Here is a 19,438-nt window from a genome sequence, read left to right as displayed (position 1 = left end):
ATTTGTCTGCCTGAAATGAGAATGCTAGTTCAGCCAGGAGTTACAATTCACAATTAGACTCACAAGTTACAGGGACACACATTAATTTTAACCCAATTTTGAATTTGATCATGGCCACCACTAAAAATATCGTATGATTTTATTACACTGTAATGTTTTAGGGGCAGTTTGTCCATCAGATGATCCATCTTGACTTTTTTTAAAAAAAGTAAAATATAAAAGGGCCAATTATTTCTAAGAATGAGACTAATAAAGGCTATCTTCTTTATCCACAGGAAGAAAACATATACATATTTGCAAGACCTGTAGGCCTTATGCTTTAGATCAAGAACTCAATGAATGGCAACAGAAAGATGATACTCCAGGTATCTGTCCACATAGACTTTTGTCCATAATATATACCTGTAAAATCTGTCTTATCCTACACAGCAGCACTGAATACGTATACACTACTTACATGCTGCTCTGATTTTTACTCTAATTTATGTTCTGTATCCTATATTCTTCATAAAGTATCAATATTTAATTATTTACCCCTTTACTCCAAGTTTAATTATTTCAATGTGGAATGCTACATTCCCTTAGAATGTAACACTTACTCCCCTTTTTTCTCAAGAGGGTTACTTTTTTTTCCTCCCAGACATGATCTTTCCTCAAATGCTCTTATTGGCAGCATTTGTTTCTCTGACTCAAGCTCTCATGCTTGTCCTTCCATTTCCCCTCCCCAATTATGCGTTTATATCCTTATCATTTCCTCTGCCTCATCTACCAAGACCTAGTCAACTTCAGCTCTCTATTCTCCCTCACTTTTTCCACCATCTCTTCGTTACCCCTTTCTCTACATCCATCCTGGCTCTCAATCAGTAAGGCAGATACAGCACACCAGCTGAGGACTGGTTTTGTGTATCTAGGCTGAGCTATGTTCCCCAGGCAGATTTCCAACCTGCGTAGTTACTGAAAGGTGTGAAGCTGGACTTGGGAACAGTGAAAGAGCATTATTCCTGAAATGTCCCAAAGCACTCCAGTGAAGCCATGGACAGCCCCTGATGTCACCCAAACCTTTGCATCTATAGACTTTGTAATGAGTTGAGACAAGAACATTCACCATGTTATGAGACATACACTAAACCTACATTAGGACAAGACTCGCATAATCATATTGCTTTAAAATTGACCTAAGAGCATTTCTCATCATTGAAATCCATAGATGTTTACACTGATGCAACTTTATGTCACTTTTCCCCATGCCATTAAGTATCACCTTAAATATTATTTCAAATATCTGAATGCAAGGATAGGCACTTATGCAATACCAGATGCTTGGGTTCATAAACTCATTATTGGACTACATTATTTTATCAATGCAATACTCTGCTTTGAAAGATAATATCATCCAGACCTTCTCCTCCAGTATCTCCAGCTTTTTAAAACACACTATTGGAGAACACATGAGAGCAGAAACTGGTTAGAAACCATGTTGCAACAACAAGGGATCCTGAGGTTAAGTTGTAGGAATGAGATATACACATAACACTGTGGATCAGAATACATAGACTTTACCAGTATGGGGTGAAAAATCAGCTCTTACTTTTCTTTACGAATTAAATATATCCTAGATGTCAAAGGTTTGATGTATCCTTCACACTTCAGTGGCTCCTGGATCTCACACAGAGAGTACACTGGACCCGCAACTGTCCTTTTACTTCAAACATCACAGAGAGGCAAGAAACTCACAACTACTTTGTATTAAAAGACGGATTTGGAGCAAAATTCCATTGAAAAATACAGGAACCTATGTCAACTGACATCAGTTGAGTTTCACTTCACAAATGGAACTCTTTAAGCTGACCCAAGAGACAGCAGACTGAATGCTCATTAAAAAGTCTTTTGACATCTCCATTCCTAATGAGCTGTGTCCACCAAGCATCTTCATTTCTGCTCCAAAGCATGCATGCAAGATGCCAGTGTCCAAGTAGTCTTACACAAATAGTCACAGATTTACAAAAGGATTTAGGGATTGTGAGATCAAGTTTTAGAAACCTTCACAGATAAATGATAAACAAGAAAAGGCCTGAATTCAGAGGTTTTAAGAAACATTTAGGCTCTATTTTCATGCCAGAGCAGCCTAATTGTGGGACTGGATGTGCTGTGCAGTATCACAGCTGAGCACCCTGACATCTCTACCCTGGGAACAGAACAGGATCATATACTACAAAACATTCAGTCAGTTTGAAACAAAAAAGGCCTGCATAGATACCTCCAGACAGCAGGCAAGTACCTAAATTCCCTGGAAGCGCATGTCCTGACATGCTTGGTGGCTTTCTGTACTGGGTACCTCAAGATATTCCCTTTGCAAAGCCTCTCCTCGGCACCCTGACATTCCTGCCAAAAACTGGGTCTGCATGCTGTCGATACCGACCCACAGGAAACAAGAGGCCAGTACACCTTACAAGAGAGGTGCTGGAAGACATAATTTTCACAGATACTTGGAAAATTATTCAAAAGACCAACAAGTGCAAGTTTCTCTGACACAAATACCCCATTGCCTTTTTACTAGTACACTGGCACTTGGTTGGCATGTTCATCCATTTTCACTTTCAATGGAAAATAAAGTTATTTTAGATTTTAGTCTAAAAGATGCATATCTTTATGATGCTGTTTCTTAAGACACTCTTGCAGGCTCATTTGTGATTTTCCCAGTGTAAGGGTGAAGCAGATGGTTATGAAACAATGCAAACTGAAAGTTCAGTGACTCATCTTCCCATCAACAACACAAGTACATACTTGTATCAAGAACACAAACATGGCATGTTACGTATTGGAGGATCCTGACGGAACTCTCTCCTAAGTTTGACTAATGAGTAGTCCTCTGACCAGTTATTCTTCTCTCAAAATGCTCTTGTTCATTGCATGATGATGTGCTATGGTCAATCTTAATGAAAATATTATTAACCAAGGAATCACTGAGCACCTTGAGCCTCTGTAAACAAATATACATTACATGAAAACATAAGGAGGGCTTTTAGACAGATAGATGGCCAAATAGATATATAGGGTTAAGTTCTTTGAGTGTAAGTAAATCCAGTAACATTGCTTCACAGAATCATAGAATTAGTTGGGTTGGAAGAGACCTCTGAGATCATCAAGTCCAACCCTTAATCCAACCCCACTTTGATTACTAGATCATGGCACTAAGTGCCACATCCAGTCTCACCTTAAAGACCTCCAGGGTCGGAAAATCCACCACCTCTCTGGGCAGGCCATTCCAATTCCTGACCATTCTCTGTGTAAGGAATTTCTTCCTGATATCCAACCTATCAACTTTATGCAGATGACTTGCAGCTACAGACATTCAGATAGCAAAACACAACAAAACAACTTGAACTATAAATGGGATTATTTCACAATTAAATTGGACCAAAAGTTCAATATTTGCCTCAATTGCTCCAGTAATCTTTAACTGAAAAAAATGGATTCATAAAGGTAAAATATTAGCATATCAAAGAAACTAAACCGTGCTTTCTCTTTAGTTAGGCTTATGTCATCTCATCAGGTTACATACTCGAGAGATGGAGAGGAACAGGCTAAATGCAGAAACATCTTAATCATTCTGTTCAGTCAACGTACCAATTACCAGCAAAACGAAACTGTTTCTGTGCTAAACTCCTGAAACTTATCAAGTATAAGAATAAAACCCTGAGCAGTTCTGACCAATTGACTTCAAAATTGCAATAATTAGGCAGGAAAGTACCAACATCACCCCAGCGCACTCAGCCTTCACCTCACCATCCGAGGATTTTTTTCAGTACAGTGTATTACATAGTTAATCATAAGCATATTGCAATCATTAGACATCGAAATCACTGAAGTTTGAGAACTGTAAAAGATTCTCAGTCACTCAGTAGCAGCTAATGTCCCAGTCAATGTTCTGCACTGCAGAGCCATGGGAGGCATCCAACAATGAACTTCAAAATATGAGCAACGGAACAGCTAGACTGTTTTATCTTAACCTTGAATGCATTTCAGTCAGATGCATAAACTTTTTTTTTTATTTCAGTCAGAATATTTGAATAAGGTGTGGTATTGGTCATACTTAGCCCTTTAAAACAAATTAAAATAAAACCTGGCATTGTATCACCAAAGGAAATAACACTACTGTAACATATAACACACCTGGCTTCAAACTCTTGCCAGAATCATTTATTGCCATTAAAAAAAATGATAAAGAACTCTGAGAAAAAAATTAACAGAACAAATGATGAGAAAATGTGTTTTTTTCATTATCCTTGTTGCCTTTTAATGTATTTTAATTGTAGATGAAAGTAGACAACAACAAATAACATCTTACTGTCTTTGTTGTTTAACATAATCTCTTTAATAAAGATGTCTTTCCATACACAGGCAAACCTCCACTATGCACTGATGTAATTCTGAGCAAATATCGAACTGTGCTCTTCTCTTGCACTATTTCCTCCAGATTTCACTTCTGTAGTCCTTCATGAAACAACAGCAGCAACAAAAAGAAAACTGAACCTCTTCCTGTGATAATGATCTTCCACCTTCAGTTGCACACTAACAACCCCCTAAGCCAGGCTGCAGAACCTCTGCCACTCTCCCGGCCACTATGACAAACAAAAATGAAAATGGAAGAAAAAAGACAGGCAAAACTCATTTGCATGCACATTTCAAAACACACACAAAGATTTAAACCAGAGAAAAATGAAAAGGGAAAAAAAACTTATTATGAAAAGCTCAGATATATTCAGACCTAAAAATCCTCTGAGAAAGGACCAAATGCTAAAGAGAAAGCTGACACCTCATGTGTGTCTACACATGGGATATGGTTTGGAGTGACTGCGTAAGCTGCAGATTGATGCATGCTCGATTACTGCATGAAATTGCCAATGGCAAAGAGATACTGTCTGCTTAGTTCCTCTCCAGGAGCAAATATTCCATGTGTAGCCTGAAAGACTCCCAGACTTCTGGGATGTAGGGGCAATATGAAAGGTCTGTGATTCTTCTTCAACTCTTTTTTGTCCCAAATGACACAGACACTGAACTTACGCAGCTTCTATTTGCCAGATAAGCCTTTTGCTGGCAACAAAAGGTTCCCCCATCCCACCAATATAATTTCATTGATATAGTTAATTATTTATTTTACCTGACCTGTCTCCCACTGAAGTGCCCTGTGGACTTACACTATCCTGAAGCAGGACAGCAGCCATTTGGAAGCACAGACTCCCATGGCAGACTTAGGTTCTGCCCCACAGCTGGCAGGGCTTACTGGAGCTCCACCTGGGGCAGCACTCTGCGGAGCTGTGGAAAAGGAGCCTATGGGGGAGTGTATATGCACAAGAATTTCACACTCTTTCCATTTATATGGCTGTGCAGGGCAGAGTCCATCACCCACTCCCCCAGCTGTACTTACTGGTACACCATCCTGACAGATTTCCTGATTGATGGCAACACCCATCCGCAGGTTATGGGGCTGGTGACTTGCACAACAGGCAAGCCTAGTTTTTTAGCCTGACCATTAAACAATACCCCAAGGTGTCCAATTTACACTAGTGAAACTCCACTCTCAGGTTTCCAACAGGACAAGTCATTGATCTGTCACTTATTCTATGACAAATCTAAGCTGAAGCCAACCAAGGAAAAGCTCAAACATTACAGAGAGCAGAAAGCTACCGTGAACCAGTCCTATTACTGAACAAATACATGAAAGGAACATTGTCATGATCCCCAAAGTAAGTACTGAACACCCTGAGTGTTCAGAGTGACAACAACACTATACACCTAATGAACTCTGCGTCATCACTGACAGAAATGCAAGGTTTCCTCTATTTAGGGGAACAGAATTAAACAACAGTTACTTGAAAGAGACCCACAAAGGTCCACAGAGGTTGCTTTTTAAACAGTAAGAAGCCTGCAACATGAACAATGGGAAGCTGTATAAAGCAACATTGGTTTTATTTGCTTTGCAGTTCCATTTAAAACATATTCTATTATATGTAATACCATACAGCTTTTATCGGTTCAAGCTAAAATGTACTCTTACACCTCTGTAGCATCTACATTTAAAGATCTGAATTACACACCATTTCTAAACATCTCTGTTCAGACTTACTAAGGTACAATAGAAATTGCAAAAACACCCCAGCTTAAAAGGAACATTTGAAGTTTTAAGTCTAAATCAGCAAACAACTCAGACTGCAGCTGCAATTATTTTAGCAGTGATTTTTTTTTCTGTAGCCACTTGCATATTAGAAACCAAAACTAGAATAATGAACAGCAATGAACATGTGATCTCTCTGATTAACAGACTGAGCACCCGTTGTAATTTTGGCAAAACCTCACAAGAACTGAAACAAGAATTTCAAAAGAGAAATTCTTCTTCTTTCATGAAGAGAACTGGGAAATATGTGGTCTGTAGCTACTCCATTTTGTTGATCTGTCCAGCACAGCTCTGTAAAGCTAACTACTTCATGTGAGTCTGCTTCAACACTATGAACACAACAAAAAGCATTTTTTGTCAGAATAAATACATATGCAGAGCACCTCTGGAAACAAAAGGCCATAAGAAAGAGGGTGGAAAATGACAAGTTGGGAAGAAATAGGAACACAACTGTCTGTGCTCCTCAGTAGCACAGCCAAAATGAAAACAGAAAGGCTAGGGTTGGTGTGAAATCCTCTTTAACATCTGCAGGCTGAAGTCATCATTATCTCCCAAGAGGGAATGCAGAGGTGGTGTTTTCTTTGGGATAAGATCTTCCTTGTGCCAGGGGGTATCCTGTGGGACCATCTATATTACAAACAGGCTGGTCAGAGCTTTGTCAAGCTCACTTTACACTGAAAACAGAGACCACTGCAGTGTCTTGAATCTGAGAACACTGCTGAGAATACCTGTTTGCTATGTGGGATAACTTTTCAAGTCTCTACCACTCCAGGCATCTATACGCTGTTTTTTTTCTCCCCGCAATTTCAATACAAGCCACTCCCAAAGAACAGAACTTATATCTCACTTTATCAGCTTCCATGAAACTTGTCCTCACTTGCCACCTAAAATGCCAACATAAATAACATGAAATTTCACTTTGGTATGTAACTAATCATGCATATACTAAATTATTCTATAAGTCAAAGAAGATAACATTTATATTTAGCTTTGCTCTATTTAAACTTCCTTAACAAGACAAATATAATTATAGACAGGTCTGCAGTGCTGTAAGTTGGCACGAGTTTACTGAATTCCATGGCAATTTGTCACTTTAAATTAGCTGAGAATATGGTAATAATGTTACATCACACAAAGCACAACAGAGAAATAAATAACCTGGGACAAAATAAATATGGGAATATGCTATAAGCAGTCAGAATGATGGCAAAATGTTCATTATCAGCAACTTATGATGTTCAGCATTTATATCAAAAGTTGTGTAGCATATATACAGTGAGGTATACTGGAAATACGCTTTAGAAGTTGCCACCCTGCACAAGACCTGTCGCCTTTCACAGTGGCCTTTCAGTCAAAGACTTGATTCACTGTGCTGCTGGCTGATTATGCCTTACTTATAGGGGAAGTAAGATTTCAGAGCCAGCTTTTCTTGACCCTCAAATGGTTATTGGTTTATGTTCTCCACAGGCAAAACCAACAGCTTTTGTAATTTTTATCCTGACTCATTTAACGGCAACTATTGTTCTCTTCATGCACAGCAAATGCCTAATCCTTAGCAGCACACTAGGAAGCCAACATCTTCCACACATCCATGTCCGCCTTGAAGTCAGATAGTGTTAGATGTAAAAGATATTTACCTACCATATCTCTGTGTGTTTCTTATCCTTGACAAAAGTCAGTTTTTAGCTGAACTACAGGACAGGTATGTTTCTACATGGCTTAAATAAAGGGATATGCTTTTTAAAAGTATTTTTTATATCTATTCACTGACATTTAAACATAGAGACAGTATAGTACACAACTAATCATCACAAGAGAAACAATATAAAAGAAGTAAATGCTTATTAGTAAAATATAAATTCAGGTATAAAAAGAGCCTGGAGTTTCTCTGCGGTTGTCTACTCCCTAGAGTGTAGTTCACAGGGAGAATGTGATTCTTCTAATTCACTACATGCAGGTAAAACCAAAGAAAGACTAGAATTGCTCAAATCTTGTCATTTTAGAATAGATTACCAAAATAAACACAATGCAACAGCTAAACCACAGAATTGTAAATGTCCCTAAGTTACGCAGCAAAATAGCTTAAAAACTAAACTAGTGGCTGCTAATCCCATGCAATACTGCTTAAAGCTTTAACCAGCATTGAAGTTTCCTGTACGAATTCCACCAACTGCTAAGTCTGGCACAGAAAACATATAGAAAGCAGACTGTATACCAAAGGCAATGCTACTCGCGCGTTAGAAAGCCATTTAAAAATAAAACTCTGCACACTGGTCTGCTAAAGGCAAAAGATCTTGCATCTTTGGTGGACTGATTACTGTGACTCTTTGCTTTGTACTCTAGAGGACAATGATAAACTTATTTAAACTTATTCTGCCCAAGGAGATTCTTGCAAAGGTTACATTCCTCCTCTTCCCACTTAAACATATCCAATTTCACTGTTCCTGTCACGCACTGACAAAACATTAGTCCTTTGTCAACATAAGCCTAACTAAATCCTACTACTGAAATTTTACACCAAGCCCAACAAGCTTTGTTCTGCAGATGATTAAATGCCTTCCTAGCAAAATAATTCTTTAACATTATACCATCTTAAAAGAACAGAATTAGTATGTTCTGTTTTCAGCTGCAACTCTATTAGAGCTACAACCACGTAGGGAAGAGTTCATGTAATATTCATAGAACTATATTACACCAGTAAACTACTTCATATAATTCCCTATCCATAAGGGAAGGCTGTTGATAGTATCAATAACTGCCATATTAAGGCATGTTTTCCACAAGTTTTTAATACTTGAAGGTCACATTTTTCAGTATGAAAGAGTTTGAAATCTTTTTTTCCTATGTTTCCACTGTTTTGCACAAATATATACTGAAATGATGAGATTTCACATAGTTTAAATCTAGACAAAGCCAATACGATCCTTTGAGGCTTTTTCACAGAACAGTCCTCATGAAGGATTCACCATTTCTATTTCAACTAATGGTCACACCTACAAAGAGTTTTGAAACCATTTCTGGATTCAGCTTAAGATCTGATTCTGAGTAAGTGACAGGTAAAAAGGCTTTTCATGTGGCCCAGCAAATTACATTCTTAGAGAAGACTCAGTCACAACCAGGTTTTCAGATGCTAAGGCTAAAAAGACAGAAAAGGAGCACAAGTTTGACAACTGGCCTTCTGTCTGTGCCTTCAGCAACATTAACTTCGTAAGAATGCATGGAAGATATCTTTTTTCCTTGGAGAGACTACAGCTCTCCAACCACCCCCAAAAGTACTCAAAGTGAGAATACATCTGCAAGGATGACAGAAGACAGAACTCTGGTCTTCGTATCCCACTCTCACTCAGATGAAAAAAACCACTCAGACTGCCATTCACTAGGAGCAGTGAGCACCAAAACAGCTGTGGACCAAAGTGAGCCCCATCACATCAGCAGAACTACTGCAGACTTACACAGCTGTAAATGAGATCACGAAGGTGACTATCAGCAAGCACTTTTATGAAAATTAACTACTTCCTGGTTTTAACACCTTTATCAAGCCCAGATTGACAGAAGCATTCATATTTTGCTGTATGTATGATTATTCTGAGGTGAGGACTGCCCACCACAAATGAATTTTTCAACATTAAGGAAAAAAAATAACAAAGAATGAGTTAATTACACACACACACACACACACACACACACACACACACACACACACACACCACTGTATCATTTCCATAAAAGCTAATGACCTGTAATACCATGTCTAACTCAGAGGTCAATTTTTGATACTTGATAGCAAATGCTGTCTGTCACAAACACCTTACACTTTATCAGGCAGAAACATTAACAGTGCAAAGTAATTCTGACTTTTAGCTTGGTTCTAAATATGAAAAATTCTTACCTGCAAACATAAAATGGAGTATTAATTTAAAGCAACAAGATTACAAGATGGCAAACTGTATGAGATGAAATGCAGAATTCTACAGAATATAACAGAAACTTAATTCTTTAATTATATACTCCTTTTTACGAATTGTATATGACTGGTTTTTGCACTCTGAGCAAACAGTACATTTCACTACTCAGGTGACATGCTGTTGCCCCTTTTGTTTCTGATCAATGCCTCCAGGCTGGAAGGAAACATCTGAATGGTTAGGTAGTTTCTTTGAGTTTCCTCTTTGCCCTCAATTCCTAACTCCAGACAGGCTCCTACTGAGCATTACAGAAGTTTCCCTTGGAACAAGTAATTCAGCTCCATTCTAAGTGCCACGATACACCACCATCTCTTGTGGCAGACAGAAGATAAATAAGGTTCATGCAAATCCCTCTGCCTCCAGGCAAGCTACAGAAAGATGCTCACCCCCAACATTTACCCAAGACTGTTTTCTTCCTGCTGCCTTGCAAGACCATGACTTACTCCCACAGAATTCCATAATGCCAACAGAATGTATGATGGCATTTAACCCTTGCAGCCGGGGAATGACACAAAGCTCCCAGGAGATAATGGGTTCTTCCAGGAGAAGCTTGACTCATAAAAGCAACAATTGCTTCTGGTCCTCAGGCAAGGCTCTTTCCTGCTCTTCCTCCCATAGAAATAGGATGCATGCAATCTTGTGAGAAGGAGGTATTATTTCTGTACCTTGTTCAGTGTCTTTTTTCAGTAAGATTTTCCAGCTACTGCTGCACAGGACAGTCAATTTTACCTTGTAAAAGGAGCTCCTTTTCCTCAGATGAGGCAAATTCAACAAAACATCTGTATAAATCTTCACCCTTCTGTAGCCAGGAGGGCATAAAGTCTTAAGAGTTGTCCTCTTTCGTGGAATTTATTTAATGCCAAGACAGAATTAGACACTGGAGTTTTTCTTTAGATTTACTCACATTTGATACCTTTCTTTTTTTAAGTGAACTCTCCTGGCAATTTTCAATTTACTTTCAGTCTAGGTGCTGAAACTATTTTGACTTGGAATGATTATACTCAGTCTAAAGTGGGAACTCATAATCTGCAAGGTAAGTAATCTATGGAAAAAATATATTTCCATTACCTTCAGCTCTTTATTTATGAGCAATAAAAATATGGAAGATTAGTAGAGACTAACAAGAAAAGCAAGAAATGGCATTAGGCTTAATATAGAGAAAAATTATCTAAATTTTGTCAGAGTGAACTCTGCTTTCAAATTTATTTGTCTTACCACATTAACACTTTAACAATGACAGCCTACGAGTTTATTTTTAGGTATTTAATATGTTAAAATATGTGACTCAAGTAGAGAAAGAAGAAGTCACTGAAAATGTCTTCTGTAGACATTCAAGGACTCTTCCCAACTCTGTGCTGGTGATCATTCAAAAAACAATGCATACAGCTGTAAAACAAAGACAACTGCATAAAGATTGTGATACTTTTAGAAGGTGCTCAACAACCTACAGTAATACCAAGATTGCTGTGTGGTGTGTGTGTATGGCACTTCTGAAAACTAAGCCATTCATTTGAGTGCCTAAACCCACATTTTTCGAAAGGTTTGGCATTTTTCGAGATTCACAGTTTGAATGTGTTTTTCTTATTATGAGTACATCATGCAGCTGAAAGAAAACAGCAACTTGCTTCACCAGACCAGTACAAGATCTCTGTAAGACCATCCTCTCCTTGAAGTACATGATTTTTACACGATGCAATGATGGGGACTGGGCTAATTTCAGAGGACACCAATTTTCTCACAGCAAGGGAAGAAGGAGCTGTCAGACTCAAAACTATCAATAAGACCATGAGTAGAATGGTAGTGATTTTGCTTTTCATTACTTTAAACACTGACCTTAACGACTTTTTTACTATAGTATTCTACTAGGTCTCCTTTTAGGATGAATGGCTTAATCACACCTACCAAATTTCTTGTAGTACCAATCCAAAAAAATACTTATATGAGCGTATGGGCAGATTTGATGTATATACCACAAATGTCCAATACTAGAAGGTTATATAAAATTAGAATACATACACTTACAGCAATTCATATAATGGGAAATGGTTGACTTAAACAGAGATTTTAAAACTGAAACTTAACTACCACTTGAAACAAAACTGCTTTTTCAAAGCACCCAAGGCTGTATTCAACATTATAAATCTACAGAATCTTCAGTGAAGAAATGAAAATCGTAATTCTTGACATGTCTAAACTAAACTTTTGTCTCATATCACAGACTTCGCTCCCACAGAAACAGTGTAGGAGATGGGAAATGGAGTAGTAACAGCAAAAATGTTAATCCATATTTGATAGGAAAGTTAAAATTGAAACATGAGGTAGAAACTTCCAGGTATTTTGAAATAGTGATAAACAGACAACTAGGTACAAGCTGTGTAACTAGTTTTCACCACTCTCTTAACGTAATAGAGGTAGATTTTAGGAATGTAATTACCTATTCAATAACTTGAACACAAAGTTACACACAGCCATCAGCAAAACTGTACTTGTAAAAGTGCTTCTCAGGTCCTGCATAAAACTGATTCCATCTAATCTAAAACCACTTGGATTTTTGTAGATCCCAAAAAATTTGTTGTCATCTTCGTAATTCATACTTTCATGGACACTTTCATCTTATGTAAGCCACCACTGCTTCCAAAAGGAACAGTCCAACTTTTTTCCCTAATTCTTGCACACCCAGTAAACACATTGCCATGCAATGAACCTGACACACAAGCTGAGTTAAAACAAACCAATTCAAAAAATGCTGGCCTTAGACTACATAATTCTGTAAATTAAGGAAAAAAATCAGAAAAGTATTTTTCTATTTTCTGATGGACACAATTTTAAGTTTCAGTTTAAAAACTTTTTCAGTTTTCTCTTGTTTTCCTACAGTTTACATAAATTGAACATAAATTTTAAGATTAAAACACATATCAATTATCCCAAAGACTACTTTTCTGCACAGCTTTTCGTACTTAAGACTTCAGTGTTATCACAGTTACACCAGAATTTCAAAATTATTCACCAAATGGGATCTGTCATGTGGCAATTTTGTAATTCACATATGCAGCAAAAAGCTGTATCCCTAAAGGGAAAAAGGTTATCTGTATATACTTACCATCAAGTTGTTCAAACACCTGGTGGACAATGTGCTAGAACTTCAGATAGTGTTTTTTATCTCTACCTATAAAACGTTGTAAACAATTTAGTCACTCTTTCAGCAGCACAACTCCCCATCTGCGAAATGTTTCACTGCTACAGTAAGTCGGAATTAATTCATTCGTTTACAAGAGAATTTCTGATACAATAACCTTCTGAGTAAAACACAAAAAGTCAAATATTCAAAATAAAACAGCACAGGATAATAACCTATCATTATTTTAAGGAAAAATAAACAAGTACTTCAGACCTAATTTCCTTTCTTCTTCAGAATTGCCATTGTTATAATCATTGTGCTAAAGTATAGAAAGCAGAACAGAAGTCCACTGTGTGAATAGGAGATGGTAATTTTGCTGAAAAAACTAATCTGTGTGTTCAGGTGTTTAGCTAGTTTCTTTACAATATGTTGCACAGCCTTATTGTCGTTGTCCTTTGCTACCAGTGAAAGTAAAAAACACATTTGAATCAAGAGGTATTTCAGGACTCATATGATGTCCTTGTTTAGTCTCAGAGAAAAAAAAAAAAGTGGGCTGAGAAAAATATTGAAAAAGTGGAAACATCTTTTTTATTGAACAACCAAGCACTGCTTCTACGTAAAGCATGTAAAATGACATATAAAGTGAAAAGAACTTCAGGGCATTACATATTTTTATTTGTAAGATGATAGATCAGTAGTTCTGTTCAGTCTCCAGAATTTCTGGAGGAGCAGTGTTTCCTACAGGGGCAGAAAACAGGAAAAAGGAAACCAGAGTTTCCTTTAAAAAGGAGAACTCAACATGTTCACAATTTAATACAATTTTTAGATCCTGCAGTAAAAAGCATAAAAAATCTAGGCATTTCTGATATTCTGCCAGATATAGTTAAAGAACAGTAAATCTTGCACAGTCACAGCATCTGACTGAACACCTCACTTTATAAGAAATCAAGCCACTTACTGCCTTCTGACAATAAAAATTATTACATTGTTAAAGAATCCGACCTCTATTTAGTGCCTACATTATGCACAAAGACATGCTTTCAATAATAAATTGCTAACTACAACCTTCCCAAACCAGGTGGCATCTCTGCAGTGTCAAACAGCTCTAATCATTTGAAAGTGCCAACACAATGCATTAAAATAAAGTAAGTTTAAAAAAAAGTACATTGAAATACAGTTTAAAATGATTAACTGAACTACTACCACTTTACTGTGGGATTACAAGTTAACTCCACAGAAGCAATAATAAATGCCCCCTGGATCAGGCCTATCTGGATGGCTTTGCAGCATTGCTATGTACTACCTTAACATTTCAATAGTACCAGTGCAGGAAGAGGTTGTGCAATGAATCCAAGCAACAGGGGAAAAAAAAATCAGATGAAGACTGAGAAGCTAGTCCTAAGTAGAAAAATCTCACATAGGTAACAATTAAAATAAAAAAAAAATACAACTAAACATTAGGTCAGGTAACAATTAAAATAAAAAAAAATACAACTAAACATTAGGTCATCATAGTAACTTAAATAATACTGGTAACACTGTTTCCCATGGACTTACCCTGATTTATTGACAATCTAGTTCTAAGTTTATAAACTAAGATCACTGATAAATGGACTTAATGGGCACTAAAGGCAACTACAGCATATGGAGAATGGAGGAAAACCCCTATGGATGTTTTAACTTGCTAGTATTGTCACTTGCCTTTACAGAAGGGTACAAAGAGTCCTGCTTTTCAAACAGACTGCCTTCTTTCAAGGGCTTCTGCTGCTCTTCCATGTAAACACTATAGCTAAAGGAAGGCCACATTATTACACACTGACCTCAAGAAACATTTCAAGGAAACAAAGCATGAGAAATACTTCACTCTAGGCATGGCCAATGAGTACTGAAGTATCGTAATCTTCCTTACACACCATTTCTACTCTTAGTAATTTAAATCTCTTCTCACTTCTAATATCTGTTCAGTGAACATCCACCAAAGACCCATTACTCTAACGCTGCTGTTCCTTAGAGTTGGAATAACAAAGTCATTGGGCTGAGAAGCTGAAGTACTTGGACACGGCCATGACCATGATCTAATAGAGGTTTTGTCATTTATGGACAGCTCCTGAGTGTAATAGTCAAAAGATGGTGTTACCATTCAGAAGTCCATAGCTGCAGTAGTGCTAGCAAGAAAAAAGTCATAGCCAAAGGCTGAAATAAAGGTCCTACAATGACCTCGGGCTCTCCTGAACTGTTCCCATGTACAAGACCCCGTACTCAAAGCTTGCCTGAATGCTGCACACAGTGCAGTACAGCTGCTGCTCCACCACCACCTTCTCTAAGAAGAAACCACTAACTCATCTTTGATATAAGAAGCTAAAGTTTGCCTCTGAACAGTCAAGGTTTAGGGGTCTCATTTTACCTATTTCACAAGAGCTTACTGCTGTGAGCCTGCCACTCAGCACAGCACTGTACACAAAAAACATTCCAAAACACAATACAAGCAAGCAGAGAATGCAGATAACATGAAGCCCTTATCTCAAAGGATGTTTTTAGATGTCCTTATAATGTGAAAAATAAAGTGAAAATTGAGCGTGCTCTAAGTAACAACACACTTTCATCAATTTCTGTAAGCATAACAATTGTTTCTCAATTGTGCTTCAATTGTCAAGGTCCTGAGACTGGTTTCCAGTCAAAAATTTCCTACGCAAATGCTGAGCCCGATTAAAATTCAAGGCTGTGGGATGTAAGGCCCTTTCCTGTTTCTCACTGAACAAGTGATGATGCTTTATTTCAACATTGATAAACCAGTTCGTTTTCCATCAGTTATGCCCTTAGGCTTTCTACTTTATTCAGCTCGGAAAATGGAAACAATAGACAGGTTTCACTTTCTGGTTTCTTGCTGCAATATTTGCTTTAGAGAACAGTGCAAAGTAACTTTCAAATTCAATAATTTTACTTACATGACAAATTGTATCTCTGTTAGTTTTTACTGTATTAATGTCTTTTGAAACAACACCAAAACAAAATATCTATTAAAATGCTAAAAAGCAAGCGTAAATCACAAGCAACCTGAAAATGACAGCTGATTCTCAGCTCCTGGGTCAACTGTTTGACTTCACTGAAAATGACAGAAACTGTCCCTTCCTTTAGTAGGAAGAGGGGGGGGTAGTGAGGTGGGAAACCATTTTTCTGAGCAATTCCGGAGCCTGGGGACCATCTGGGAGCCTGGTCCTACAGCAAGATCCCAAAGCATATCTAGGGCATGCAGCAATGGCTGAGAGTGCTACCTGCACTGACAGGTTCACTTGCAAATAAAAAAGAACACGGTACTTTAATGTGATGTACCCTGGGAAAGAAAAATAATTGACAAAGACATCAAATAAATTGAATTGAAAATAAAAAAGGAAACAATAATCAAAAAACTTCCTGCTGAGTCCAATAAACAAAAAAGAACTAAAAGAAACAAATGTAGCTTCCACTGTTAACACCTTATTTAATAAAAATTACTGAACCATCAGGGAAAGTAAAACGATTTTCAAGATTTTACATATATTTCCTTTAGAAAACAAACAAACACAACAAATGTGAAAATATATTTAAAAAATGTCTGCATGGACAATACAGCTTGTAACTAAAAGCCTGGAACCACTTAGAAATAACATTTCAACTCACATTCAATAAAACATTTTTTTAGCCTTCCCAATTATACTGACATTTCATTTAATGTCTCAGGAATTTAATTTGGTCAACTGCAGACAGCCTTAGGACCAAATACAGCTCTCATGCAAGGAAGTACGGTGTTGATGTGAAATTTGGCCTATTCGTTATGACAACCTTAACTTTTCTCAGTTTTTTAACATGATTTAACTTTACATCATATGCTGATGCCTGCGCTATGTTTCTGTTTACATGCGGCAGAAATTTTGTGTATGCACATAAATTTAAAACAAATAAAAAGACAGTGAAGGTTCACAGAGAAGCAGTGAGGAATCAGCCTCTGACGACTAAGATCACCTTTGTGACCACCTCCCTCCACACTTCTCCCTCAGTTTACATTTGCACTAAGGCAGACGATTTAATCATCTTCCTTGGAAAAGTGAAGGAAAGAAAAAGGCCTGTCACGTTATTAAACCTCTGCATTTCACTACCATAAAGAAATTAAGGTAATCATCACTGTAAAAAAAAGTACCTTTTGGAGCCTCCAATATAGGTGAAGGTAAAGGTGGAGTCTGAGTACCTGAAATCTGAAAGACAAAGAGCTCTTTATTTCAACTTGTCTTTATTTTGGCTGAAGTAGTCGAGGTTTTACTGACCAGCAATTCAGCTCCCGACACGGCGGCGGATGCGGGGGGGGGTGGGGGGAAGGCGGGGGGGGAAGGGAGGTAAGGGTGTACCAGAGGAAATGCAGCATCTCCCCTCCAGCCCCTCGCAACAAGTGCCCGGTGCTATGGCAACAGTAGGGAATTCCATTGTCACACACGGCAACAGGCAGTCGACAGCCGGGCTCCTGCGGCGGCCCATCCCGCCCGGCACTGCACTGCCAGTGCCCAGGGGAGGCAGCGGGGCTGTTTGTGGGGCCCGTCCCCGCGGGCTGTGCCACGGGCCCTGGGCTGGAGGCAGGCGCCGAGGGCGGCAGCGCCGGGAGAAGGGCCGTGTAGCGAAAAGCGCCGGTGCCGCGCTGCGCCGGGGGCTGGGCATTGGCTCGGGCTCTCACCCACACCCGCCCGGGGTCGCCCGTGGCCACCGCCGCGCTCTCTGGCTCGGGATGCCGCCCCGCCACCGCCCGCCTCTGTCCCGGCTGGCGCCGGGTCCCATCTGCCCTCACATGCCTTCGCAAGGAGGGGAGGGAGCCGGGTCTGAGAGCGGCCCCGCGGTGGCGAAGGGCACGGGCACGGCGCGGCGGAGCCTCCGCGCCAACAACCTGGGGAGAAACTCACCTGCAAACAGGCAGTCCTTCTCCGCCTTGCACTTTTGGATCACAACGTCAATATCCTTCTGAATCCTCTCTTGTCTTGAACACATCCCCATGAAATAAATCCCAGGGGAAAAAAATAGCAGCCTTTATTTCCACCCCACCCCACCCCCCGCGGTGCCAGGTTTTTTTTAAGGATCAGCCCGAAAGAAGGGCTCCGGGGCTGGCGAGCAGGAGTCTCCCCGGCGGCCAGGAGGGATCCGTTCGGCCGACTGGAGGACGTAGGAGAAAGGCGGCGGGAGCCGATGTTCTATGCCCAGATGTGCCCGCCTAGATGTGCCGCCGCTCCCGCCGAATGGCAATTTCCTCCTCACAATGGATCCAGCTGAGGGTGGCGGCGACGACACGGGATCCCCCCCCACCCCCCACGCCCTCTGGGTTTTTTGGGGTTGGTTGGCTGGTTGGGTCTTTTTTTGGAAGCGAGAGGCGAAAAAAAAAAACCAAAAAAAAAAACCAAAAAAGGGCGGGGGGGCCAAGGCGACCAGGTCGCTGTCGCTCACATCCCTGCCCCTCCCGCCGGCAGCGGCCGCTTTGCGCGGAGAGCCGGCGGCGGAACCGCACCCGCACTCGCACCCGGTCCCTGGCGGCGCGGCGGTGCCGGCGCTTGCTGCAGCGACGCCGAGCCGCAGACCCTCCCCTCGCTGCCGGCCCGGCACGTACGGCCCCCGCCGGCTCCCCCGGCGGAGGCGGCGCGGGGGGAGGAGGAGGCGGATGTACAGAGCTGGGCGCGATAGCCCCGGCCCCGGCGCGGGTGTGCTCGGTTCCCCCCCCCCCCCCGCCCCGGGCCCCGGGCACAGGCTGCTGCCGCCTTTCGAGCAGCGGAGAAACGCCAGCAGCGCTGCGATGGGGCGGCTCCCCGGCAGCACCACCGAGGAGGCGGGCACCGCCGGGTTGCGCAGGAGCGCCGGAGCGGAGCGGGGCGCCGGAGTGGATCGCTGGCGGCGCCCGCTGTCCTTTGTCCCTCCTCCGGGAATGCCGTCCCGCGGCGCCCTGCCCGGCAGCGGCGGGGCTGCGCTGTGGCCGGGCAGGACAGGCTGGCAGCCCACCCTGGGCGGAGTGCCAGCCCCGGCCAGCCTCCGCCTCCGACATGTCCGTAGGGATGCGTGCCCATGGAAACAGTAAAGGGAGGATGGATGTGTTGAGACCCTCTGTCTGAGCACCGTGATGTTAATCGCGGTCCTCTCCCCTCGTTCAGCAAAGCTGCCTCAGGCCGGAGAGCTCTGGCA

The 19,438-nt window shown here is 40.5% G+C and overlaps 1 protein-coding gene across 2 annotated transcripts in view; it reads right to left on the bottom strand.

The window, feature by feature from the left end:
• Positions 1–18,966, bottom strand: part of PARP8 (poly(ADP-ribose) polymerase family member 8) — a 125,604-nt gene extending 106,638 nt beyond the window's left edge. The window contains exons 1-2 of one of the 2 annotated variants that reach the window (XM_071580183.1): positions 18,178–18,966; positions 17,430–17,484 (exon numbers count right to left, since the gene is read on the bottom strand). In XM_071580183.1, the coding sequence (XP_071436284.1) occupies positions 17,430–17,484; positions 18,178–18,268 (146 nt within the window). In that variant the 5' untranslated portion in view covers positions 18,269–18,966. The remainder of the gene's footprint in view (positions 1–17,429; positions 17,485–18,177) is intronic. The other variant, XM_071580184.1, reaches the window with a different exon arrangement.
• Positions 18,967–19,438: the final 472 nt, after the last annotated feature.

This window comes from Pithys albifrons, chromosome Z (assembly GCF_047495875.1).
Source record: "Pithys albifrons albifrons isolate INPA30051 chromosome Z, PitAlb_v1, whole genome shotgun sequence".
Taxonomy (NCBI): domain Eukaryota; kingdom Metazoa; phylum Chordata; class Aves; order Passeriformes; family Thamnophilidae; genus Pithys; species Pithys albifrons.
The sequence above is the reverse complement of the archived record's forward strand: the minus strand, read 5'-3'. Positions and strand labels throughout refer to the sequence as shown.